The following is a 26,467-nucleotide window of genomic DNA, read 5'->3' as shown; positions in this document are numbered from 1 at the left end:
GATATTCCAGAACAAAGGGGTTGGGCCTTGAAATCTGACCCTTACTAGTTGTGCATCTTGGACAAGCTGCTTCAGCACTGGGCCTCAGTTTCTTTCTCTGTAAATGGAAGTGATAATACTGACTTTATAAGGTTGTTGAGAAAAATCACATGTAACAGTGCATTTAAAACACAGAGCATTCTGCCCTGCACATAGTAGGTATTCAAGAAATATTAGCCATTATTATTATTACCTCCAATGGTCAACCCTAACCTGTTTCTGAACAGGTAAAGAGGAGGAACCCTCTTGCTCGGGTAGGGAGTAGAAGCAAGGGCCAGTAAAGAACTAGCATTGAGCTCCTACTGAATGCTGGGGTTGCCCACAGGGACTATCTTACTTCATCCTCACAACAACTCTTGCAAGAGTGGCATTATTAACCACGTTTTAACAGATGGGGAAACTGAGGCCCACAAAGGACAGTTCACTGCTTAAGGTCACACTGAGAGGTCAGGTGGGGTGGAGGACTGGGATTTGAAGAGATGTTGAATTGAGTCCAGAGCCTTCCTGACTGACTGCGAAGCTGCCTGCAGAGGTGGGGCCGGGTGGGGCTGGGTCCATGAGTGATTCAGGTAAGAGTCAGCTCTGGTTTTCCAAATAGTGGGTGGGGCCCAGCGGGAGTGAGGCCTCTCCAGGAGCATTACAATCCAGGCTGTAGCTAGGGTGAGCAGGAGGGCACACGATTGGTGTGGATAATGGGGAGGGGGCTATGTAGAGAGAGATCTTACCCCTTCTCACCAGTGGGGTATAGGGAAGGAGGTCCTTGCTGCCTTAGCTGGAAAGGGCTCAGGGCCTCGGGTGAAGCTGTGGGAAAGTTGGGGGCGCTGGCCCATGGGACAAGCTGGAGAAGGCAGGGAAACTGAGGCAGGCAGTGATACTTTTGGTGGTCGTCACAGCAGATGGGTGGTTGGCAGTCACTTTGATGAGGCTGGTGCTGGACCTGTTTTTTTAATGCATTCACTACTCCTTTAGATGCTTATTCACTTCTTTGTTCAAGCAACCAACATTCCCTGGATGTCTTTTATCTGCCAGATCCTAAGCTTGGCCTTGGGGCTACAAGAGTGACTAAGACTCTCATAGCCTCATAAGGTTGGGGGAGCAGAGGGACAATGTGATCAAGAGTGGCACTGCTGTGGCCAGGGAAGGCACAGGGGCTTCCTAGAGGAGAGAAAGGGGAGGAGGAGGCATGTTAGAGGAGGCCTCCCAGGAGACATGGGAGGTGGACTTGCCTTATGAGTGGAAGCTCACCATCTTGAGGACTAGCATGGTGACACCAGTCCCAGACATTTAGACTATGGGCTGTGCAGTAGGGAGCAGGAAAAGGTGGCCCTGTGCTGTTCTGTCTTTCCCAGGTCTGGTGCAAGGGCTGCCCCAGACCTCTCCCCTATGTATCCAGCTGTATGCTGGGGCAGTTGCGGGTGCTGGCCCATGGGCCAAGCTGGAGAAGGTTTGATCTCAAACACAAGAAACCCAAACCCAAATCCAAATCCCACCTACTCATGCCAGCTCCCCTCCCTGGGTATTACCACCAGCGTTGAGCCAGAAAGCTAGGTGTCTTCAGTACCTTTCTTCCCCTAAGCTCTAGTGCTAATCAGTCACCAAGCCCTGGCACCTTTGCCACCATTTCTGTCATCTGCCTTCTCCCCACTCCATGCTCTTGGTCCTGCCCCATCCCTGGAGGGCTGCCCCGGCACCCTGCCTGCTCTCTCAGACTCCATCCTCTCCTGTATTGCAGCTGTGTTGAGATCTGTGGTGCCGGTCACAGAGCCTGGCTGCAGTGAGGGCTCAATTGCTCCATGCTGGAACTGGACCAGTCCTCAGAGACCTACTCATTCTGTTGTTCAAATGGGGAAACAGAGGCCCAGTGAGGCCTAGAGGCTTGTCTGAGGTCACACCATGGAAGAAGTGACTTGAACTCACTTCTGATTCTGAGGCGAAGGCTCTTCCCATCAGTGCCAGGGCCACACAAGTGTTTCTTGTTTTGAGTGCAGATGGGTGGCTTGGAAGTCAGCAGGAGGCACAGGTGTGGTGACTTGATGGGCTCAGGGCCCAAAGGGAGGGAGGGCCTGGGAGTGGAAGATGGAACCTCATTCAAGCCTATCTCTCCTTTCTTCTCACCAGAAACTCCCCCTTTCTTTGGACAACTGGACCCCCACACCTCCACCCTGTCCCCATCCCTTTTGCTGATAATCCCATCTCCTTGCCCTGTAAATGCCAGGGGGTGCTTGGTCTGGGGAGGTAGGGAAGGCTGAAGCCAGTCCTGGCACCCTGAGAGCCCCAGGCCCTCCGCCTGCTCCACGTCTTCTCCAGGTCTGCCCTGGCTTGCTCTGTCTCCCTAGGGCAGCTGGCTTTTGTCCCAGGGGAGCATGGGAACAGCTTGGGTGAGAATGGGGGAGGGGCTTCCCAGCAGATCTCACCTCTCCCACCTGGCATAATTTCTACCCTGCACCCAGCGATGCCCAAGAGCCAGCACAAGAACCTCTAAGCCCTCCTGCCGGCCTTCCCCACTGTGGGGCCCACAGGATGGCTGGGTGTGCTGGGGTAACTGAGGGAGATGACTTGTGGGTGCCAGGACCAGGGGACTTTGGGTGATTTTGGGCCTATTCCTTCCTCCTTCTAGGTGTTTCCTGAGCTGGAGAAAAGGAAAGCTGGATGCTGGGATTCTGCAAATTCGGTGGTGGATGTGAGACTAGCTAGAGCATGGACCCTGGCCAGCCCTGGAATCTGAATTCAGAGATCTTTGAAAAAAAAATGCCTTCTGATAACTGAGCACCTACTACATGCTGGGCACTGCACTGGGAGATCTGTGTGCATTCTCTCATTGAATCTTACAACCACCCTCTGGGATGGTTTTTGCTATTAAGCCAAATTTGTAGATGAGAATACTGAGGGCTAGAAAAGATAAGTACCTTGTCCAAAGTGACACGGCCAGTAAGCTGTGGAGTCTGGTTTTGAACTAGGCTCTCTTGGACTGGAGCCCGATCTCTTCATTTCTGGCAGAGACCTGTGGCTTTAGGGGGCCGAGACCAACCCATGGGGGAAGTAAGTCCTTCCTGTTAGATCTGTCTAAAGAGTAGTGAGTTTTTCATTTAGGAAACCACATGCAGGCCAGGCTGGACTGCCCCATTTCTAGCCCCCTTTCTTCTCTGCGGACTGCCCCGTTTCTAGGTCCTTTTCTTCTCTACCCTTTTCTGTAGAGTGCGTTAGACCCATTTTACAGAAGGGGACTCTGAGACCCTTTCTTCTCTGCGGGGCAGGGTGTGTGGTTCAGACGAGCCTCTTCCATCCTCAGTTCTGTCCCTAAGCCCTGAGTGACCTCAGCATTGAGCATCGTCTCTGAGCCTCAGTTTCCTGTCTATATCTAGTGCCACCAGACATTAGAAGCGTAAGTGCTTCAAGGATCTCGGGTGAAAAGCCGCCTTAGCGGCGATCATACACTAATTAATAAAATGCCTTGGCCGGGGCTGGGCAGAGGAAGTAAGCGGGCGGCTGAGGTGACAGCTGGAGGGAGGGGCGGGGTGGAGCCGGGAGAAGGGTGGGGAGGGGAGGGGCCGGAGCTCTGGGCAGTGTGCGAGGCGCACGCACAGGAGGCTGCACTCTGCGTCCCGCACCCCAGCAGCCTTGCCATGAGCCGTGAGTGCGACCCCGGTGCCCTGCGCGGCCAGGAAGTTTCTTGGCCTCCTGGCGGAGCCTTGAATGCTAGGCTCAGCCCCACGTCTCTCTCCTCTGCAGGAAGTCTCTTGCTCCAGTTCTTGCTGCTCCTGCTCCTGCTGCCGCAGCTCCCGGTCCTGCTCGCTGACCCAGGGGCGCCCACGCCAGGTAGGCGGCCCATCCCTCCCCACGGGAACCCCCGGTCTTGCGCCCCTGGTCTGGTTTCAACCCCCCCCTTCCCCTCCAGCGAGCTCAGCTTTCCCTTTCTGCTCGCGGTGCTGAGAAAGGGGACTGAGGCTGAGTCTTTTGGACGGATGGGAGCTCTCTGAAGCCCCCCGGGAGTGTGGCCTTGGCTAATGGGCCCTTCAGGGGAAACAGCAGAGTGGGATCTGGTGCCGACTTGGGGAGAAGGGACAGTCCCTATCCACCCCCCTCACCTGTTCTGGGCCCGAGATGTCTAAGCAGCCTCTGCACCCAACAACCCCACTGTTTCCTATAGGGGCCTCTTTGGGAGGAAGCCGCAGGCACCAAGGGAAATGAGTTCCCTTTCTCCAGCCACTAACCGTCTGGGAACCCATCCTGATTCCCATTGCCAGTGGAGAAGGTCTCCCCTGGTGAAGACTTTGGGAGAACACGGGACATAGAAATACATTTAGGAGCCGCGATGTTTCCTCTGGGGTTTAAGAGATCCCCATTGAGCAGATGAGGAAACTGAGGCTCAGTAGGTGCCATGATCCCCCAAGCTCACACAACACATGGTGGGCCCAGGATCTGAACTCAGGTCTGTCTGCCTCCACACACTTCACAAGGTCTGTCTACAGAAAGCTGCTTCTACCCACAATGGACCCTGAGCCACTCTGGGTTTCATGGGGGAGGTTGATGGGGAAATTCCGCCCCTCCCTCCCCCATGCATGTGCCAGGTTCCAGGTGAAGGAATTCAGCTCCTCCCTCAGCCAACCTTCCTCCCCCAGCTTACTGTTTCTGTGTGTGTGCGTGTGTGTGAGCGTGTGTCCCAGCTGGACATCGTTTCCTCCACCACCTAGCTGTGTCAAATCTCTAAAATGAGACCCAGAGAGGGCAGGAGGGGGCAGAAGGGGTCTGCACTTTCTGCTGTGATGCTCTAAGGATCTGGTGCTTAGGGGAGAGAGGAAAGCTATGTACGTGGACTTTGGATCTGACCAAGTTTCCTGAAACAGAGGCTTTGGGTGGGTGGCATTTAGGGAACCCAAAGAGAGGATGGAGGGTGCTTTAGGAAAGGGTTTGGGTTGAATGAAAGTCTGGTTTATGGGAAGAAGAGGAGGAAGACTCATGTGGCCAGCACTTTAAAGTTTACAAAGGTTGGTTGTGGACATCCACTTCTTTGGTGCTCTCAACAGCCCTGCCAGAGACGTGCGTTAGACCCAGTCTACAGAAGGGGACTCTGAGGCCCAGAGGGGGTGAGGCCACTTGTCTGAGTCCTCACAGTGAGCTGGTGGTGGGGAGTAGAAGGGGCTCATCAGGCTGCCTCGCTGAACCATCTTGTCAGTCCCTGGATCAGCCCAGCACTTCCTCTGAGCCCCCAGCTGGCTCCATCCAGGCACTCTTGGTATACAGGGCTACTCGCCTGTGTTCTTTTTTAGTCCATTCAGTAATGCACAATGAGCCACGGTCTATGCTATTTTGTTCTTTGCCTTTTCTGTTTCCTTTTATATAATAAATGTTTACATGGAGTTGTTTTTTTTTTTTTTTTCATTCCCAAGGGCTTATTTATACCAGTCTTTGGCTGGGGCCTGGAGACACAGAGCTGGGAGGAGCTCACAGGCTGATGGTGGAGCCAGAAATGCCAACAGACTGTCATCCAAGGGGGCCAGGGCTGTGCGGAGCTCATGGGAGGAAGCAGGGCTGTGCGGAGCCCAGGGGAGGGAGCAGGGGTGTGGGGAGCCCTGGGGAGGGAGCAGGGGTGTGGGGAGCCCAGGGGAGGGAGCAGGGGTGTGGAGAGCTCAAGGGAGGGAGCAGGGGTGTGAGGAGCCCAGGGGAGGGAGCAGGGATGTGCGGAACTCAGGGGAGGGAGCAGCTGCCTCTCAGTGCGAAGAATTGCGGGAGGCTTCTTGGATCTGATGACTTTTGGACTGGACCTTGAAGGAGGTGGCAGGTGGGGGAACCAGTAAGAGACTCAACCATGAAACACCATAAGGGTAATTGGGAGCAGGAGGCTGAGAATGGATGCATAATGTGGGGATGAGACTGGAGGCCGGAAAACCGGTACTGAGGCTCCTGCAAGGATTTAGGAAAGAACGAATGACAGGTGGAGTGCAGGGGCCGAAGGTCTGGGTTGCCCTCATATTTCCAAGTCTGCAAGTAAACTGAGGGTCAAGCTACTTGGGCATCTGCCCCAGGAAGCCAAAGCCTGTGTTTTGCCTCTAGAGGCAAAGGAGATGAAGAGATGAGGGCTGCACTCACCTGAGAGGGCAGGCGGAGGGAGAGAATGCTGCTTTCCCTCTCTGTTAGGGGAGGAGATGGAGGCCAGCCCGGAGGCAAGGCTGTACCGGTGAACCCTGAATCCTCAAGTACTTCCCCTCTAGTCTCTGGACCTGACTCAGTGCCCATCTTCTAGATGGGGATAGGGCACGACCTGGCAACCAGAGCTGTGTGCCAGGCAGAGGAGCCCCAGGCCAACTGACCTGGGCACATGGGGCAAGATCCCAGCCATGCCAAGGCTGCCCAGGCACCTGCACCTGCTCTGCCAGCACCAGCTGGGTCTGTGGACCAGGAGGGGGCTTCCTCTCCAGCAGGATCTTCCAGCTGCTGGGCCCAGTTGTCTAGGTCTGGTGTGGTGGTGCTTAGGTGTGGGAACTGGGACCCAGGCCAGACCAGTCAGGGTCCTTCACCCTTTTTTTTCTCTCTGGCTGCCAGGTCCCCAGAGCCTCTCTAAATATTATTCTTTAGGGGATTTGGGTCCTGCCTCTTCACTGGGCAGTCTTGCAGCCTGACGCCTCCGCATCCTGGAGGACCTGGTGTTCCCTGGCTGTGCCTATCCCCTAGTCACGCTCAGTCCTGGACCTGGAGCCCTGACTTTTGGGCTGGGGGATGTTTCCTTGCCCAAACCCTTGGAAAGGTTCTGGAACCAGGCAGTCCTGGACAGTCCTCATCTGTGGGGGTGGGGACTAGCAGCTTGGCCTTTCCGCCGCGTGTGTCTGGCATGCAGTGTGGTGTGCTGGTCACGTCTGCCTCTACGTGTCTTGGGGACTCAGTGAGAGCAAATGGGACAGTTCTCTGCTGATGGGGCAGTTGTGGGAAGGTTGTACTGATACAAATAATGGAGAGGGACAGATTGGTTCTACCCAGAGTAGAAGGCCTGGACGTCGAATGGAAGGCCTCCTTTAGCCCACCTGCTGCACCCCCTTCATGGGATATACAGAAAAATGAGGGTCCAGAGGTGGGAGGGACTTGCGCAAGAATGCACAGCCAGTAAGAGCATCCGCTCTCTAATACAGCTCTCCCGAGCAACTACTTGGTGCCTGGCCCTGTGCTGAGTGTGGGGGACTCAAATTGAATTAGACTCGGTGCCTGCATCTCCCTGGTTCTCTTTCTTGATGGACAGGGATATCCTCCACTGAGCGCAGAACTGAGTTGGTATGAAAACATGTAGGATTGAAGTTAGACCGAAGGAAGGCCTTCCTGCATGAATACTTCCTAAAGGTCTGGTTGTGGCAGGAGATGGTGATCCCCCTGGGTCCTGGTTTCATTCATTCTGGATTTTCAAGGTTCACTTTGAAGGAATGTGACAAATCCACCTCACCTGGGTCATCCCCAGTCTGTGCATCAAAGCGACTCTCCCTTTCCATCCCTTCCCCAAATCCAGTCCTGGGCACCTCCAGGAGTAGGAGGAGGAGGAATTTTAAGTCTTGACTCTGCAACTTCAAAGCAGAGGGATCTGGGCAAGCCTCTTGCTTTCTCTGGGCCTCACATTCCTCACTGTGCAATGGGGAGTCTCACCTACCTCTCCTAGGGAGTACTGGGGAGATAAATGAGTGTTGGCGTGGAAGGTTGTGGACTTGGTCAGCTAGAGCCCTGGCTTTCTGGCTGGACTGTGATGGTCCAGCTGTAGTCTAGTGGCACCCAGTCTCCTCTCTGCCCAACCTGGTGCCCTGGGGCACCAGCAGCAGACCCACTGTTGTCCTTCCTGGGAGAACTTTTCCTGTACCGGAGCAGCTGGTGTTTATGGAAAGAACATGGGGAGCGCGGGGGAGGAGGGGGGAAGCTGGACAGGCTGGCCTGGGAGGGAGGAGCCTCAGCTCTGCACAGCTTCTCTTGGCGGGGAGGGTGTGGGCAGCCATTCCAGCTTCAGCGTCTGGAGCTTGTGGCTTTTCTGCCTGCGGAGGCAGAGCTCTAGGGCCACAGCGGGAGGCCTTCTGGCTCCACCTCAGACAGCTGTTGAGGGTCTGGAAGATGAGGGACTCCCTTTAGTCAGGGTGGAGGTGGCCAGTCTCCTCACTTCATTTTATTTATTCCACGAACATTCGTTAAGCTCTGGCTACCACATCTGGATCCCAGACCTGGGTTAAGCCCCAGTTGTGTGCATAGCCTGTACTGGGGGAAGAGAAAGCCGGGGAAGGGAAGGGGTGGGAGTCCCTTCTCCTGGAAGCTTATGGTGGAGAAGAGCAGGTTGAATTGGAACCCGGAGCCAGGACAAGGGAGAGTGGGAGGAAGGGAGTGTGGACATTTGGGGAAGCCTTCTTGGGGAGGCAAGGCATGGGCTCAGTTGATTTGGAGGAAATGTATTAAGGAGGCTAACAGCCTGGATAAAGGATGGAGACGCTGAGGGTTTGGGGCTAAGGGAGGGGCTGGCGCAGAGTGTTTGAACTGCGGGGACCTCTGGAGTTCATTTTGAGATCCCTGCTGTGGCAGGGATGGGGAAATTGAGCCTAGGGGAGGCCTAACCCCTGTGCCCTTAGAGTGGTAGAACTGGACCCTGAGTCCTAGAGGACCTTGTGTGCCAGGGTTGGGAGCTGGGCAGTGGGTGCTACAGGAGCTCCTGGGCAGTTGAGAGAGGCCAGCAGGAGGGGCAAGAAGGAGAGTTCCAGCAAGAGTGACAAGTCCTTTCTCGGGGGAGCAGACCTCTGAGCCAGCATGGGGGCTGATCCAGAGGACTCTTGGCCTTTCTGGGCCTGTGGCTGGGGGAGGTGGGGCTGGGGTACTGCCAGGCCCTTTCCCTGGATCCTGCCTGCCAGGTTCGCCTGTGGCTGCCTGATAAAGCCTTTTTGTCCAGCCTTCTTCCCCCGACCCCTCCCTCCTACACCCCTGCTGGGGCCATTGTGGGGCTGTAGGGAGTTGCCAGGGCTTAAGCAAAACTATTTGCATGATTCTTGTGGTCCTTGCTTGTGTGTGTGTGTGTGTGTGTGTGTGTGTGTGTGTGTGTGTGTGTGTGGTGGTGTTTCTGTCTTCGACGTGGGGACTAAGAGGACTCTGCTGCCCGGGTCAAGCCCTGTGCTGTGAAGTGAGGAGACTGAGACCAGGGCAGGGGATGGGGACAGGTCTTGCCCAGGGTCATGCTCTCTGATCCTAGCACCCCGAGATGACAGTATTTCATCCTCAGCTGCTCCCGCCTTTCACTGCCCTTTTGACCTGCAATAACCAGTTGCACAAAGAATGCATGTTCCCTATAACGTTGGCTCTGAGCCCAGGTAAGGAAGTATGTTTGCAGAAAGGAGCCCGGCGTTTTCTGGGTAAGGTCAGAGATGGAGCCTTCTGCCAGGAGCTAGGAGTTTTTGGTCTACCCAGCTCTGTTGTTTCCTTGGCCAAGTTGTTACCTCTCCCTGAACCTCAGCTTCCTTCACTGAGCAGTGGTGGTGGTGGGGGTGATAGTGGATCCTACTGAACCTGAGGAGTCTGTAACTTTGCTGCTAAAGAATCACGGAGGCAGATTTAGCAAGGGTGTGGTGGTCTGAGGGATCTGGGTTAGATGCTGAGAGGGACTTCCTCATAGAGTTTCTCCAGGAGGCAGCAGGGTGGACGCCAGAGCTCCACGCACCCTCCCAGGAGATCTTTCCAGTCCTATCTCTCCTATTCCCTTGGTCTGTGACCTTCCTCTGGATCCTAGAGCCCAGACCCCACCCTGATGCGGGCCAAGTCTGATTCCATCAGGAATGGGGGCTGAGGCAGCTGAGGCCTTGGAGTCCCCCTCCTTCTGCACACCCATCCTCTGTCCCCAGGGTTCTGGAAAACTTCTTTCCTTAGACTTGGCTGCTGAGGCTGTGGGGGTGGAGTGGAAGTGAAGGGATGGGCATTTGGTTTGGTGAGACTTGTGGGACGATAGGTCTGGCTCTCCCTTTTTCTGGCTTCAATTTCCCCATCTGCAATGTGGGCATAATGATACCTGCTCTTCTCTACCTTCTGCAGAAATGGAGGGGTGGTGAGGGATCTCGTTTTCCTAGCGTTCAGGTGCTCAGAGCCTGGGGTGGTGGTCTGGGAGAAGTCCCCCTCCTCATCCTTGTCCCTTTTCTGACCGCCCCCCCGCCCCGGCCTGCCCTTGCTGCTGGACTCTGACTAGGCAGGAAGTGAACGCTCTAGAAGCTCGTGGCTGTGGAGTTTTATCAGCTCTTTCTTAACCTTCAGTGTCACAGCCGGGGCTCTGGACTCTTCTCTTGCTGCCATTTGGTGGCAATAGGGAGGGAGGGGGCATTTCCCCTGGGGGCCTGATGTGGGCTAGGCTGGAGTTCCAGAGCAGGGCGTGGAAATGTCAGGATTGGGGCTTTATGTTCACAGAGGTGGGAACGGTGGGGGGCTCTTGGGGGAACCCTGGAGTACCCCGTGATTCAGGACGGAGCTGCAACTTAAGTCCACGCCTCTGGCTCCTCATTCCCCCATCAGGGGCTAGATGGGGGTTAGGAGGCCACCCTAGCATGGTCTCTGACCTCCATTTCTCACCCACAGTGAATCCCTGTTGTTACTATCCATGCCAGCACCAGGGCATCTGTGTCCGCTTCGGCCTTGACCGCTACCAGTGTGACTGCACCCGCACGGGCTATTCCGGCCCCAACTGCACCATCCGTGAGCTGGGCCTTCAGCCCTCACTCGTGCCCTCTTGCACCCTCCTGCTCCCTGGGCCCCTTCTCCTAGACCCTAACTTCTTACCCTCCTCTCTGGCCATGGCCCTGTTCTCCTTCCTTGCCTGGCTCTGCCCCTCTCCCTGACCTGGCTTCAGCATGAGCTCTCACGCTTGGTCAACCCTTACTCTTTGCTTCTGGGTTTCATGGTGAGTCTTCACCACATGCCCTGGCCCCTGTCCTCACGCCTGGTTCTGGCTCTGTCATGTGTCATTGCTCCCAAGGTTCCATCCTTACCCACTTCCCCATAGGTGCTACTCTGTTCCATCCTGGCCCTTGTCCTCAGTGCCTCATCTTCCACCCTGGCTACTTCTGGTCCTGCTAGGAGGGACGAACTGAGTGACTCCCATTGCTCCTGCAGCTGGCCTATGGACCTGGCTCCGGAATTCATTGCGGCCCAGCCCCTCTTTCACCCACTTCCTGCTCACACACGGGCGCTGGTTCTGGGAGTTTGTCAATGCCACCTTCATCCGAGAGCTGCTCATGCGCCTGGTACTCACAGGTGGGTGTGGGGCAGGGCCCCCTGACCTGGGGGAGCAAGCAGTCCTGCCAGTCCTTTTGAATTCTTGACATCTGATAAGGGTAGTGGGTGGGGAGAGTCTATGATGCCAGATAAAATAAGCCCCAATCCAGGAGGAGGCAGGAACTGGGGTGGAGCTGGGGGTGGAAACACCCTTGTCACCATTATTTTTGCTCTCTGCAGTGCGCTCCAACCTTATCCCCAGTCCCCCCACCTACAACTCAGCACATGACTACATCAGCTGGGAGTCTTTCTCCAACGTGAGCTATTACACTCGTATTCTGCCCTCTGTGCCTAAAGACTGCCCCACGCCCATGGGAACCAAAGGTAAAATGGGGTGAGGAGCTGGACCTGGGGATCACAGGAGGTGCTCAGTTCTCCTCTTTGGAAAAAATCAGGCAGAAGAACAATTATTGACCCAATTCTGCAGATGGCTAGACCAAAGCAAGACATATGACATGTCCAGAGCCTGGGCTGAGAACAGGAAAGGGCAGCAGAGGGTCTTGCCTGAGGTCACCTAGTGTCAGACCGACGTTTCCATAGTTCCAGGGTGCCTCTTTGCTTGATCCTTTTCTAATGATGAGTTAGGTCCCGCTGAGGTGGATGTGACTTGGAAGTTATGATGCAGGAAAGAATGAATAGTGAGCTATTTATTGGGTGCTGTCTCTGTGTTTGGTTCTTTACAAATGTAAATAGTTTTACTTGCTTCACCAGTGTAAGGTACAAATAAGTCACATTTTTTTCTTTCATTGCTCAAGACTCCACTTAGCCACACTGGCAGGGTTCTTCTTTGTAAGACCTTCCCATGCCACCTGCAATTATCCAAAAACCTGGGATATTATTCATTTCAGACCCATCTGTTCATTGTCAAGTACAAAGAGGACAAGAGAGGCTCATTAGTCCACTGCTGCTATACTTCAGTTCCTGCCACATGGTGGCACTGTTGAATGCCAGTCCTGTGCAGCCTCATGGTTGTGTCCTTTTTTGGGTTCAAAACCTCGCACCCTGTCCCTGCTTGGGGCACTACTCTGATGATTTTCAATCACATGGTTAGCTGCTATTCCCAAAGCATGACCGTTCTACCAGGTTAGCTAGGTCTTGCCAACTTTGCTGAAATCAATGCTTGCCCAGTGTCAGTGAGTGATGATTCCAAATTACGGTTGATGGATCACTCCCTCTGACTTCCCTTTTGGTGGATTTTCTTTAGGGGTACTTGATATTTTTTGCTGCCAGAGGAACCCAGTCAGTCATCTTAATCCAAATAATTTCCATTGATCTTGAACCTTCAACATCAGGGCTCACATCTTGATGCATTGTGAAGAGGTGCCTTTACCAGAACTCAAAATATTCTGTTCCTTTCTGTGAGGGCATTGGGTGACAACTCATTTAACACTGACATAATTAAGGAAGGCCTCTCAATACTTATTCTAAGGATGACTTGTCTTTATGCCAGACATAGAAAGATTGGCATCATTTAAAATAGGTTGACAGGGCCAGGTGTGGTGACAAACGCCTGTAATCCCAGCACTTTGGGAGGCTGAGGTGGGTGGATTGCTTGAGCTCAGAAGTTCAAGACCAACCTGGATGACATGGTAAGACACCTTCTCTACAAAAGAATGCAAAAGTTAGCTGGGTGTAGTTGTGTGTGCTTGTAGTCCCAGCTACTCAGGAGGCTGAGGTGGGTGGATCAATTGAGCCCAGGAGGTCAAGGCTGCAGTGAGCCAGAGTGCAGAGTGGCACTGCACTCTGGCCTATGCAATAGAGTGAGACCCTGTCTCAAAAATAAATGAATAAATAAATAAATAAATAAATAAATAAATAAATAAATAAAATAGATTGGCAAACTACAGCCTGCAGGCCAAATTCAGCCCACCTCCCCATTTTTGTAAGTAGTTTTATTGGAACACAGCCACATGCATTTGTTTATGTGTCATCTGTGACTGCTTTCCTGCTACAATAGCAAAAACTGAATAGATGTGACATGTCTGTATGGTCTACAAAGACTAAAATGTTTACTATCTGGCTTTCTCCAGAAAAAGCTTTCAGACCTTTGATTTAAAAAAATTATACCCACTGGTTCTCTGCCATGCTTACATTATCTCTTGCAATCCTCAGATTCACTGTATCAAATGGGCATCATTTGCCCCTTTTTAAAGATGGAAAAATTGACACTCAGATGAGATGACTTATCTGTGTTCACACAGCTAGCAAATGGCATAGTCAGTTGCAGACACAGGCAACCTTGACTCAGGGGAAGAGAGTGCATGTTTGTTTTTTTCTGTTTCTTTATTTCTTTTTGGTGAAACGTTTCATTATGGCAAAATTGCAAAGATGCACAAAAGTGGAGAGAAAAGTAGAATGAACTATGTACCCATCTTTCAGTTTCAACATTTACCCACAATTTCTTCATCTTATTTCATTTCTCACCTCTCATACTTTTGTAAAGTATTTTAAATCAAATTCTAAAAATCATGCCACTTAAAATTCTAAGAATCATGCCACTTCACCCATAAATACTTCGAGAGTCTTTTGGTAGAGTGAGTTACTTGGTGGTGGTGGGGAGGTGGTCCTGAGGAGGCCACTCTGGGCTTCCTGCTTGGGCCAGTTTGCCTGGTGAGCCCAGATGTCCCTAGGGCAGCAAGATCCAGATAGGAGAAGGTACTGCTGTTTCCTATCCCGCAACCAGGGAAGAAGCAGTTGCCAGATGCCCAGCTCCTGGCCCGCCGCTTCCTGCTCAGGAGGAAGTTCATACCTGACCCCCAAGGCACGAACCTCATGTTTGCCTTCTTTGCACAACACTTCACCCACCAGTTCTTCAAAACTTCTGGCAAGATGGGTCCTGGCTTCACCAAGGCCTTGGGCCATGGGGTGAGTACCTAGGAAGGGCTCAGAACTGCTCTGGACCTAATTTGGCACACACATGTCATCAACAGTGGGCCGGAACCCTGGTGACCTGAGGGAACTCCTCTCTATCCACAGGTAGACCTTGGTCACATTTATGGAGACAATCTGGAACGTCAGTATCAACTGCGGCTCTTTAAGGATGGGAAACTCAAATACCAGGTAGTGCTGGGCCAGGGGGTAGGGCAGAGGGAAGGGTCTCCCATGGGCTTCCCTGGCAAAGACTGCTTGGGGGCAGGAGGGCTCTGGGTCATGTCCTGAGAGGGCCAACCACGGGAGTGGGAGGCGTGTGCCAGGAGTGACAGTATACCCTGGGAGGAGGCAGCAGGTGTGAGAAGCCAGTGAGGAGCAGACGTGGCCTCCCATGTCAGCCAGGGAGGTGGATTTTGGAGCTCAATAGGAGATGAACATTTGTAGTCTGCATGTATTTATTTAATTATTCCACAATATTAATTGGACACGAGAGTATACCTGGCACAGGTGATTGAGTAGTGACCATTATAGTTATGGGCCCTGCCCTCAAAAAACCACAGACAAACTCCAGGATGCTCATTCTACGAGGGCTTTTGTCTAAATCAGAACTGTCCAACAGAAATATAATGTGAACCACATACATAGTTAAAATTTTCTAATGTCCATATTAAGAGGGAAAAAGAAACAGGTGAAATGGATTTTAATAATACATTTTACTTAATGCAATATGTCCAGGTGATTAGCATTTTAACATGTAATCAATACATTGTTAATAAAATATGTCACATTCTTTTTTCATGCTGAAGCTTCAAAATCTGGTATATATTTCACACTCACAGGACTTCTCAATTTGGACGCTCAGTTTTCACTGGAGTGATCTAATCTGTATTAAGATTTCATAAAATGTACAGCTGAATAAGTACAGTGATATGTCCAACTTGTGACACGTCCGACTTGTTCCATGCATCCTTAAAGATTTTCCAACAGCTGAAGTATCAGTTTTAAAATTCAAATAGAAATTAAGAAAAACCTAAATAAAATAAACTAAGTAACATTCAGTTCTCCATTCACACTAGCCAAGTTTCTAGTGCTCAGCAGCCACACATGGCTAGTGGCTACCATATTGGATCATGTAAATCTTAGGCAAGCACCAAAGCAAAGTTCGATGCTGAATCTTTAGGACTAAGAACAGGACTTGGCATGTAGTAGTCTCTTGGCATGTATTTACTGAATGAATGAAGAAGTTGCCAAATAATTAGGTACACTTGTAGCTGCCACCAAGGAGAAGCTGTGAGTGCCGCTAGAGTGTTTGGATGGTGGGTAAAACTTCCCTAGGAAGTTACAAATAAACCCAGAGTTGCATGAAGGATAAGGAGGAGTTAGGGATGCTAAGAATGGGAGAGGACTTTCCAGGTAGAGGGTTTAACAAGTACAAAGGCTTAGAGGTGGAGAGCAGCTTGGCGACTTGGAGGGAGTATAAAAATGGGAGCATTTGTTGAGCCTAGCGATCGAGGGTAACAATGACTTTATGGGAAGGTGGAGATGTCTGTGGGGACCGTGCTAAGGAATTCTACTTTCTGCCAAGAGCAGAGAGAGTATTTGGAAAGGTTTTAAGTCAGCTCATGATGCAATATTTTTTCTTTTTAATGGTTTTTTTTTTTCTCTCTTTTTTTCTTTTTTGCTTGGGTGCAGTGTAGAGACTGGCCTGTCTGGGGATAGGAGTGGACATAGGGAACCCGCTTAGGGAAAGGAGTCAGAGTGGAAGATGAGGGTGGGTTGCTTGAGGTAGTGGTGGTAGAGATAGAGAGCAGGGGACTGATTTTAAGAGACATTTTGGAGGTGGAATCAACAGCCTTGGCTGAGGGGAACTGGCAGCTCCAGCAGGAGTGGGAGGGAGTTGGTTGTGGGCAGCTGGGGGTGACCCCCAACCTTAGGTTGCCAGGTGGCCCCATCCCACAGGTGCTGGACGGAGAAGTGTACCCGCCCTCGGTAGAAGAGGCGCCTGTGTTGATGCACTACCCCCGAGGCACCCCGCCCCAGAGCCAGATGGCCGTGGGCCAGGAGGTGTTTGGGCTGCTTCCCGGGCTCATGCTGTATGCCACGCTCTGGCTACGCGAGCACAATCGTGTGTGTGACCTGCTGAAGGCTGAGCACCCCACCTGGGGTGATGAGCAGCTTTTCCAGACGACCCGCCTCATCCTTATAGGTGAGGACTCCAGACCTGCCCTGCCCTGGAAGGTCATGCCCTCCATCCTGAGAAGCAGGGGGCTGGGGGGTATTTAGAGGTGGAGGCTGGGATTAGAATCCTTGCTCTTCTGCTTAGTGGCCAGAAGACCTTGAGCAGGCCCCTCAACCTCTGTAAACCTCGGTCTCCAAATCTGTACATTGGGGTGAATGATGATTGTAAGGATTTATTGAGATCATGGATGGGAAGGCACCTAGCACATAGCAGGCCTTCAGAAAAATGGATGACTGTGATGGTTGATTATTAGCTGGGTGACTCAGCACATTTGATTAGCCACCCTGAGTCTCAGTTCCCCCATGTGCTGCACCCAGATGCACACTTGTGGTCCCCAGCATATGCAGGGTCAAACTCTAGCTTGCCTTGCCTTCAGGAATCTTCATGTTCCCTTCCCTGCATGTATCTACCTTCCTGCAGTTTGGTAGCTTCTAGATGACTCAGGGACAGGATATTTTTGTGTTCCCTATGGGGGCGAGTCTGCAACCTAAAATGTCAGATGGTTTCCTGCCTGGGAGCTTGGCCCCTGACATCCCTGTCCAGACCATGTGCACTCTGAGTCACCAGTAACTCCTTTCCCCCACCTCTGGGCACCACTGGGCCTGGCTGGTCCCAATTATAGAGCCTAATTCACTGGAGCCACAAAGAGCCAGGCACTGGGAATAGGAACAGTCACTAGAGGGAAGAGGGGCTGGTTCTGAAGTTTCAGCATCGCAGAGACCTTGACCAGAGAAAACTGGAGGCTGCCCAGCACACTGGCTGGAGATGAAGCTGTGACCAAAGGCAGGACCCTAGGGCACCACACATCCAGTGCTTCATTTAACTCCCCTACAACCTCATGAGCCAGGTATGATTACCCTATGAAAATCAAGATTCAGGGAGGTTAAGTGAATTCTCCAGGGACACTCAGCAGATGGAGACTTGAGGTCTGGTTGCCACCAAAATTTATGCTACTTCCACTCCATCACGAAGGGGGATCTTCTTGAATGGGAAGGGGTTGCAAGCCTCAGTCTGATCTTCTGTGACATGCGAGTATTGGAAAGGGATTCCCCCTCACGTCTACACTTAGTATTCCTACTTTTGGCTGACATATATGGACACCCCCTCTTATGCCAGGCACTGTGTCAGCAATTTCGCTGTATTCATTATCTACTTTTCTCAACAACCGTAATATAGTATTGCACTGATGTTATTATTATTATTATTATTATTATTATTTTTGAGATGGAGTCTTGTTCTGTTGCCCAGATAGTAGTGCAATGGCGTCATCTTGGCTCACTGCAACCTCTGCCTCCTGGGTTCAAGCCATTCTCCTGTCTCAGCCTCCCGAGTAGCTGGGATTACAGGTGCCCACCATCACGCCTGGCTAATTTTTGTACTTTTAGTAGAGACAGGGTTTTGCCATGTTGGCCAGGCTGATCTTGAACTCCTGACCTCAGGTGATCTACCGCCTCGCCATCCCAAAGTTCTGGGTTTATAGGCATGAGCCACAGCACCCGGCCACACTGATATTATTATAACACACATTTGACAGTTAAGGAAAGTGAGGTTTTGAGAGATTAAGTAACTCAGCCCAAGCTCAGGTGGCTCGAAGTGATAAAGCCAAGATTTGAATCTAGGTCTACTGATCCCACAGTCTGTAGCTCCAGATCAACTTCTAAAAGCCAATTTGTCTAATGGCTAATTGGCCTAAATATCAGTTTCTTTCAGTATCTAGTTGCCCAGTTTTAATTTTGTTACAGAATATTCAATTTGCATCTTCTCTGGCTTTTTGCTTTCTAGCTGGTTATAGCTACAAAGGGGGCAGAGTAAAAATTTATTTATAAGAATCCTGTTATGTAAGAACATATAGGAAATACGTTTTTTGAAATATATTTAGGGCTGGGCTCCCCTTCTGTCCTCAGTATTCCCTTTTGCCACTGCAGCAGCTCTGAGTGATCTCCTTGAAGTCCCCCTCTATCACCAAGGGTGTCAGCATGATGACAGTTCTCACCAGTAAATCCTCCACTTTTCCATCTCTTGTAGTTTCTCCACCTTCTTTTAATGGGCTTCAGGAGGGAGGTCACGAGACCAATTCTTGGACACCTCCTTTGCATGTCCTGCTTAGCTGGGCCTAGAACCTCCCTCTGAAATGTGGGAGTAGCTGGTGCTCTTGTCTTGAGACCTCAGTCAAAATAGACCAAAAGTTCTATTTTCACATCCTGTTACAAAGAGACAAAATGGAAGAGGCCAAACAAAATTAAACATCAACAGCAAAGCCAGGTATGATGGCTCACACTTGTAATTCCAGGGCTTTTGAGAGGCTGAGGTGAGAGGAGGGCTTGAGGCCTGCAGTTCAAGACCAGCCTGGATAACATAGTGAGACCCCATCTCTTAAAAAAAAAAAAAAAAAGCTGAGTGTGGTGGTGCATGCCTGTGGTCCCAGCTACTTGGGTGTCTGAGGTGGGAGGATTGCTTGAGCCCGGGAGGTCCTGGCTGGAGTGAGCTGTAATTATACCACTGTGCTCCAGCTTGGGTGACAGACCAAGACCTTGTCTCTAAAAATAAAAATAAGCATCAACAACAACAATAAACAGACCAAAAGCAAGCACCTCTCATGAACTGGCCTGCTTTCCAAGCTGGGCATCTAAATCACTGTGCTTGGCTGACTTTATTTCCAATCCTTCCCTGCCCAGGGGAGACCATCAGGATTGTCATTGAGGAGTACGTGCAGCAGCTGAGTGGCTACTTTCTGCAGCTAAAGTTTGACCCAGAGCTGCTGTTTGGTGTCCAGTTCCAGTACCGCAACCGCATTGCCATGGAGTTCAACCATCTCTACCACTGGCACCCCCTCATGCCTGACTCCTTCAAGGTGGGCTCCCAGGAGTACAGCTATGAGCAGTTCTTGTTCAACACCTCCATGTTGGTGGACTATGGGGTCGAGGCCCTGGTGGATGCCTTCTCTCGCCAGAGCGCTGGCCGGGTAAGCCCCAGAGGAGTGCTGGTGAGGGCAGGTGGGCTGAGGGATCCAGCAGACCTGGGTCCAAATTCCAGTTCCTCTTCTGTAAAATGGGGCTAATGTCACTTCTACAGGGCAGTTGTAAGCATTCCTGCATGAATTCTTTGGTTCATTTGTTCATTCCACAATACCAGACATTATGCCAGGTACTGGAGATGTAGTGGGAACAAGACCTATGTGGTTCTTGGCTCATCTTTTAGTGCTCACACCCTAGAAAGTGATGGCAGTCATATGACAGCTAACAGCATTAGGGCCCTTACTGTGTGTCAGGCACTGTTCTAAGAGCTTCTCCTATGTTATCAGAATTCTAAGAGTGTGCTATAAACCACAGTACAAAAACCCACCATGCTCTGGGAGTCAGGGAGGGACATCTGACCCAGAGTTGTGGGTTATGGGAAAAGAAGTGATGTCTGAGCAGAAATTGGAAGGAGGGATAGAGATTTCCCAGGGTAAGAGGTGGTGTTAGTGGCAGGGGATGGCTGTGTTCCAGATAGAGATTACGGCATGGGTGAAAGGCATGGAAGTCAGAGGACATGGCAATTTGAGGAACATAAGGACATTCAGGGTATGGTAATATATGTAATGGTGCCTGCCTATGGTGTTTATTAAATCATAAGCCTCCACTATGGGCTGAATTGAGGTTCCCCTAAAGTTCATATGTTGAAATCCTAACCGCCAGAACCTAGTATGTGACTGCATTTGGAGACAAAGTCTTTAAAGAGGTAATTAAGTTTAATTGAGGTCATTAGGGTGGGCCCTAATCCAGTGTGACTGGTGTCCTTATAAGAAGAAGAGATTAGGTCACACACACAGAGGGAAGGCCACATGAAGATGTAGGGAGAAGACAGCCATCTACAAGGCAAGGAAAGAGGCCTCGGAAGATACCAAGCCTGCCAACACCTTGATCTTGAACCTCCAGTCTCCAGACAGAGGAAATAATTTCTTTTTTTTTTTTTTTTGAGACGGAGTCTCGCTCTGTCGCCCAGGCTGGAGTGCAGTGGCCGGGTCTCGGCTCACTGCAAGTTCCGCCTCCTGGGTTTACGCCATTCTCCTGCCTCAGCCTCCAGAGTAGCTGGGACTACAGGCGCCACCACCTTGCCCGGCTAGTTTTTGTTTGTTTGGTTTTTTTTTTTTTGTATTTTTTTTAGTAGAGACGGGGTTTCACCGTGTTAGCCAGGATGGTCTCGATCTCCTGACCTCGTGATCCGCCCGTCTTGGCCTCCCAAAGTCCTGGGATTACAGGCTTGAGCCACCGCGCCCGGCCGGAGGAAATAATTTCTATTGTTTGAGCCACTCAGTCTGTGGTACATTGTCATGGCAGCCCTAGCAAACAAATGCATTCTCTTTCCCTGCAATTCCCAGCCAACTCCTTCCTCAATCTCCCCTTCTCCACATTCGGAAGCTCCTATCTGCTTCATCGCAGTCTCTGGCTCCCCTGTTGCCTCCCAGTCCTCTGCTTCTCTCTAATCCTCGTCCCTAAACCCTGTCATGAAGTTGTGGCATACATGGATTTCCATTTCCTTCTGATAATTTGACTGAAATTAGCTTTTGCTGCCACAGGTGGGCAGCTGCTGGCTGTTTTATGGCCTCTTTATGGGTTTCTTTATGGTTCTTTGTGGGGACACAAGACATGATCAGAGACAGTAACCTTTGCGTGAGGCTGGACAGTTTTCAAAACATTTTCAAGGAATGACCATGATGATGTGTGTGAAGAGCCCTGGCATCGTACCTGGCACAAGGCAGAAAGACCACAGAGATGTATTGACTCTCAAGATTTTTTTTTTTTTTTTTTAAATAGAGATGGGGTTTTACCATGTTGCCCAGGCTGGTCTTGAACTTCTAGGCTCAAGCGATCTGCCCGCCTAGGCCTCTCAAAGTGCTGGGATTACAGGCGACTCTCAGGATATTAAGAAGAGTGAGTGATGTTAAGACAGGCTTTCCCTGGTAACCATTGTGCATGGCTACCCTCTCAGGGGTTCCCATGTGACCAATACTGAGATAACAGCTTTGCATAGTTTATCCCATTTAAATAGACCACAGCCATATCAGGTAGATGCTTTTCCCTTCCCCATTTTTACATATGTGGGAACTCAAACTTAGCTCGAATAGCTGCCCAAGGTCCCTATATTAGTTTCCTTAGGCTGCTGCAACAAAGTACCACAAACTGGGAAGCTCAGAGCAACAGATGGAGGCTAGAAGTCTGAATTCAAGGTGTCAGCAGTGCCATGCTCCCTCTCAAGGCTCTATGCCTCCTTGGCTTCTGATGGTGGCCAACAGTCCCTGGCATTCCTCGGCTTGCAGAGGCATCGAGCTCCAGTCTCTGCCTCTATCATCCTGTGGTGCACTCCCTGAGCTTGTCTTTCCTCATTTTATAAAGACACCAGTTATTGGATTGGAGCCCACCGTAATCCAGTAGGATCTCATCTTAAATTGATTACTTTTGCAAAGACTTCATTTCCAAATAAGGATACATTCACAGATGCAGAGAGTTAGGACTTCAACAGATATTTAATATTTTGGGGAACACAGTTCAACCCTCAACAGCCCCACAGCTTGTGAAGCTGTAATTGGCACCATCCTCTGCTTGCTTTGCTCATATGATTTCATCCAACCATGCCTTTCTTTTTTGCCCAATTATAGTTGTTCTATTAAAATGACTATCTCTTAAGCATGAACATTATTGTTTCATCCTAAGCACCAGAGCCTTCTTTTCTCTCTTTCTTTCTTTCTTTCTTTCTTTCTTTCTCTCCTTCTTTCTTTCTTTCTTCCTTCCTTCCTTCCTTCCTTCCTTCCTTCCTTCCTTCCTTCCTTCCTTCCCTTCCTTCCTTCCTTCCTTCCTTCCTTCCTTCCTTCCTTCCTTCCTTTCTGAGATGGAGTCTTGCTCTGTTGCGTGGGCTGGAGTGCAGTGGTATGATTTCGGCTCACTGTAACCTCTGTCTCCTGGGTTCAAGCGATTCACCTGCCTCAGCCTCCCAAATAGCTGGGATTACAGGCACCTGCCACCATGCCCAGCTAATTTTTGTATTTTTAGTAGAGACGGGTCTTTGCTATGTTGGCCAGGCTGGTCTCAAACTCCTGGCCTCAAGTGATCCGCCCGCCTTGGCCTCCTAAGGTGCTGGGATTACAGGTGCGAGCCACCGTGCCTGGCCAGCACCAGAGCTTTCTTTAGACTAATGCGCCTTAACTGTTAGTAATCAGAAGCTTTTTCTGCAGCCTCTTTTATCTCACCAGGTTACCTGAGCTTTGAGTCCTATTTTCCCTCCCTTCACAGGGGGTTACACTACCTGTTGGTGTAATTCAACGGACTGGGGAGCAGTGTGAACCACAAGAGAGGTCCTCTTGGTCCATTCCACACTTCAAAGATGAGGAAGCTGCCGGGTGTGATGGCTCATCCTGTAATCCTGGCAGTTTGGGAGGCCATGGTGGAAGGATCATTTGAGGCCAGGAGTTTGAGACCAGCCTGGGCAATATAGTGAGACCTCACCTCTACAAAAATAAAATAAAACAAAATTAGCCAGGCATGGTGGCACGTGCCTGTAGTCCTAGCTACTTGAGAAGCTGAGGTGGGAGGATTGCTTGAGCCTGAGGAAGTTGAGGCTACACTGAGTCAAGATCGTGCTATTGCACTCCAGCCAGGGCAATGGAGTGAGACACTGTCTAAAAAAAAAAACTCACACAAAAAAATGAAGAAGCTGAGACTCAGAGGGGCTTCCTGAGACAGCATGACAGCAGCAGGCCCAGGGGCAGGTCTACAGCATCACAGCTGCTAGGCTGTCCAGCACTCTCCATCCTAGCTCAGAAGGGACTCCCATTGGAAGCTGTTGTCCCAGGAACTTACCCAGGCTCCAGGACAGCCTGGCCTGGCTCCCAGACCACTGCTGTACTTCTCTCTCGGCAGATCGGTGGGGGCAGGAACATGGACCACCACGTCCTGCACGTGGCTGTGGATGTCATCAGGGAGTCTCGGGAGATGCGGCTGCAACCCTTCAATGAGTACCGCAAGAGGTTTGGCATGAAGCCCTACACCTCCTTCCAGGAGCTTGTAGGTGAGCAGTTGTTTCCTGGATGCAGTCCCTGCCCTTGAGGGACTGGCAGCAAAGTCAGGGAGACATCAAGGAAATAGAACGGGACCATACATGTGGCAATGTGTAACAACCAGACTTATAACGGCCGTGGAAGTGCTGTGCCGGGGTGGTAAATAATCCTGCTTGGGGAGAGAAGGTGACTTTTCGGCTGGGTTTGGAGAACAAATGGCAGTTTCCAGTGGGAGAAGAGAAGGAGGAGCATTTTAGGCAGAGCCATAGAAAGTACAAAGGCATAGAGGTCAGACAGCAGGTATCTGGGGAAACAGTCGTAGATGTGGCTGGGGCAAGGGGCTTATGCTGTGAGGGTGATTAGTGATGGAAGGTTGGGGCCAAACCGTGTAGAATCTTGGCTTTCATACTAAATATTTTGGGTTTTATTCTGTCTAGTGCTTTCTAAGTACCCACTTATGGGCCAGCTGCATAAAAATCACTTAGAAAGCTGATTAAAATACCAAATCTCAGATGCCTGTCCTACAGATTCTGATTCAACCATCCTGGGTGGTGCCCAAGAATCTGCATATTCATATGAATAGAGTATATATACATATATATGAATATATATGAATAGAGTATATATACATATATAAATATATATGAAGAGTATATATACATATGTATACATATATACATATACATATGTATACATATATACATATACACACATCTATATAAATATGTATGTATATATAAATATATATGTATATATATAAATATATGCGAGTATATATATATATATATCCCCCAAGATCCTCAGATATTGGGCAGCCAAGTTGCCAACCCTTGTCACATACAGTGGGGAGCCACTGAAGCAGGGTGTGACATGGCCCATGAGAGTTCCCAATGGAGGATGGATTTGAGGAACTGGGCAGGGAAGCAGGGAAGCTCCACATCTGTCTCCCATTGGCCACTATCTGTGAACATGTGGGTATTGCAGAGTGGAGCAGATTCTGTACCTGAGCTCCCTGAGATCCTGAAACAGCAATCTTTGTTATTCTTTAGTCTCCCATGGCAAATGGTCCCCAGGGCAGAAGGAACACTGCCACTGAATTTCTGTGTGAGCTCGGACATGTTACATCTTTGACCTCTAGTAATAAAAGGGCTTGGCCCAGGCTAAGGTCTTGAAATCTGTCTGTGAAGGAAGCAAGATGGGGAGCATTCTCCTTTCTGTAATCATCAGGTAATTAGGGCCCAGAGTTGCTCAAGCTTACAGGCTGTTTGGGGGCAGATCTAGGCCTCTGACTTTCTCTTTAGTAGCATTTTCCTTCCCTAGACCCAGTCCCTGAGGAGGAGCAATTTGTGATTTTCTTCTTGACCCTTTTCCCCAGTGCCAACCAGGCCAAATTCTAGAGCACATGCTCAGTTGCTCAAGTTATTCTCCTGGAGTCCCTATTATCCCCAGAAAAAGGTGGACAGAGAAGGGTCACACCCCGGGTTGACCTTAATGGCATCATGGATCTGAGGCTAGCGTTTCCCCTTATCTCCTTGTAGGAGAGAAGGAGATGGCAGCGGAGTTGGAGGAGCTGTATGGAGACATTGACGCGTTGGAGTTCTACCCTGGGCTGCTTCTTGAAAAGTGCCATCCAAACTCTATCTTTGGGGAGAGTATGATAGAGATTGGGGCTCCCTTTTCCCTCAAGGGTCTCCTAGGGAATCCCATCTGTTCTCCGGAGTACTGGAAGCCGAGCACTTTTGGTGGCGAGATGGGCTTTAACATCGTCAAGACGGCCACACTGAAGAAGCTGGTCTGCCTCAACACCAAGACCTGTCCCTATGTTTCCTTCCGTGTGCCGGATGCCAGTCAGGATGATGGGCCTGCTGTGGAGCGACCATCCACAGAGCTCTGAGGGGCAGGAAAGCAGCATTCTGGAGGGGAGAGCTTTGTGCTTGTCATTCCAGATGCTGAGACCAGGGCTGATGGTCTTAAATGCTCGTTTTCTGGTTTGGCATGGTGAGTGTTGGGGCTGACATTTAGAACTTCAAGTCTCACTCATTATCTGGAATATTGTGTTCTATTTGTTCTTCCAGAATGCTGAATTCCTTGTTAGCCCATCAGATTGTTAGGAGTAGTTCTCATTTGGTCTGCCAGAATACTGGGTTCTTAGTTGACAACCTAGAATGTCAGATTTCTGGTTGATTTGTAACACAGGCATTCTAGAATGTGGAGCTACTGATGAAATCTGCTAGAAAGTTAAGGGGTTCTTATTTGGCATTCCAGAATCTTGACTTTCTGATTGGTGATTCAAAGTGTTGTGTTCCTGGCTGATGATCCAGAACAGTGGCTCGTATCCCAAATCTGTCAGCATCTGAGTTTCTAGAATGTGGATTTGATTCGTTTTCCTGTTCAGTGAGATATCATAGAGCGCGAGATCCTAAGGTCCAACAAGAATGCATTCCCTGAATCTGTGCCTGCACTGAGGGGGCAAGGAGGTGGGGTGTTCTTCTTGGGACCCCCACTAAGACCCTGGTCTGAGGATGTAGAGAGAACAGGTGGGCTTTATTCATGCCTTTGGTTGGAAGCTACCAGGGCTCTATCCCCATCCAGGTCTTGACTCATGGCAGCTGTTTCTCATGAAGCTAATAAAATTCGCTTTCTAAAGTTGCCTGTTATATATCTCTTTTGGTCCCATCCCCCAAAGCAGAGGCAACCGAATGTGGCTAGCCTTTCTCCTAGCCACAGCTGGGCGTGCTAGAGGTTGCAGCATGAGATTTTCTGCTGGGATCCTTGGGCCCATCACTGTGTAGACATGTTACCACTGGTGCTTTCTTTTGCCCTGCGGGCCAGGCACTGCCCTTTTCAGGATGCTCTCCTAAAATACCCATTGCCCCAGCCCCGGGAGATATAACTTTCAGTTCTCATCATCTGATTAAAACAACTTCCTCCCTTACAGAGCAAACAACAGAGGGGCACCCGGGGAGGAGAGCACATCCTGTATGCCAATTTCACACTTTCAATTCTCATTTGTTCTCACACCAACAGTG

At 50.6% G+C, this 26,467-nt stretch overlaps 1 protein-coding gene across 7 annotated transcripts; it reads left to right on the top strand.

The window, feature by feature from the left end:
• Positions 1-3,121: 3,121 nt before the first annotated feature.
• On the top strand, positions 3,122-26,088 carry PTGS1 (prostaglandin-endoperoxide synthase 1). Of its 7 annotated transcripts, XM_025360193.1 has the most exons (12): positions 3,122-3,421; positions 3,769-3,855; positions 4,187-4,408; positions 10,600-10,716; positions 11,134-11,274; positions 11,476-11,619; positions 13,979-14,160; positions 14,272-14,355; positions 16,126-16,372; positions 19,081-19,256; positions 23,302-23,449; positions 24,977-26,088. In XM_025360193.1, exons 3-12 carry the CDS (start codon positions 4,390-4,392, stop codon positions 25,330-25,332), a joined length of 1,614 nt encoding a protein of 537 aa, XP_025215978.1. In that variant the 5' UTR covers positions 3,122-3,421; positions 3,769-3,855; positions 4,187-4,389; the 3' UTR covers positions 25,333-26,088. The 7 variants fall into 7 exon arrangements, with proteins under 7 accessions (XP_025215978.1, XP_025215975.1, XP_025215973.1 ...); XM_025360190.1 differs by lacking the exons at positions 3,122-3,421; positions 4,187-4,408 and adding an exon at positions 3,591-3,669; XM_025360188.1 differs by lacking the exons at positions 3,122-3,421; positions 4,187-4,408 and adding an exon at positions 3,591-3,669 and having other exon boundaries at positions 19,081-19,367.
• Positions 26,089-26,467: the final 379 nt, after the last annotated feature.

Source organism: Theropithecus gelada, chromosome 15 (assembly GCF_003255815.1).
Source record: "Theropithecus gelada isolate Dixy chromosome 15, Tgel_1.0, whole genome shotgun sequence".
Taxonomy (NCBI): Eukaryota; Metazoa; Chordata; class Mammalia; order Primates; family Cercopithecidae; genus Theropithecus; species Theropithecus gelada.
The sequence above is the reverse complement of the archived record's forward strand: the minus strand, read 5'-3'. Positions and strand labels throughout refer to the sequence as shown.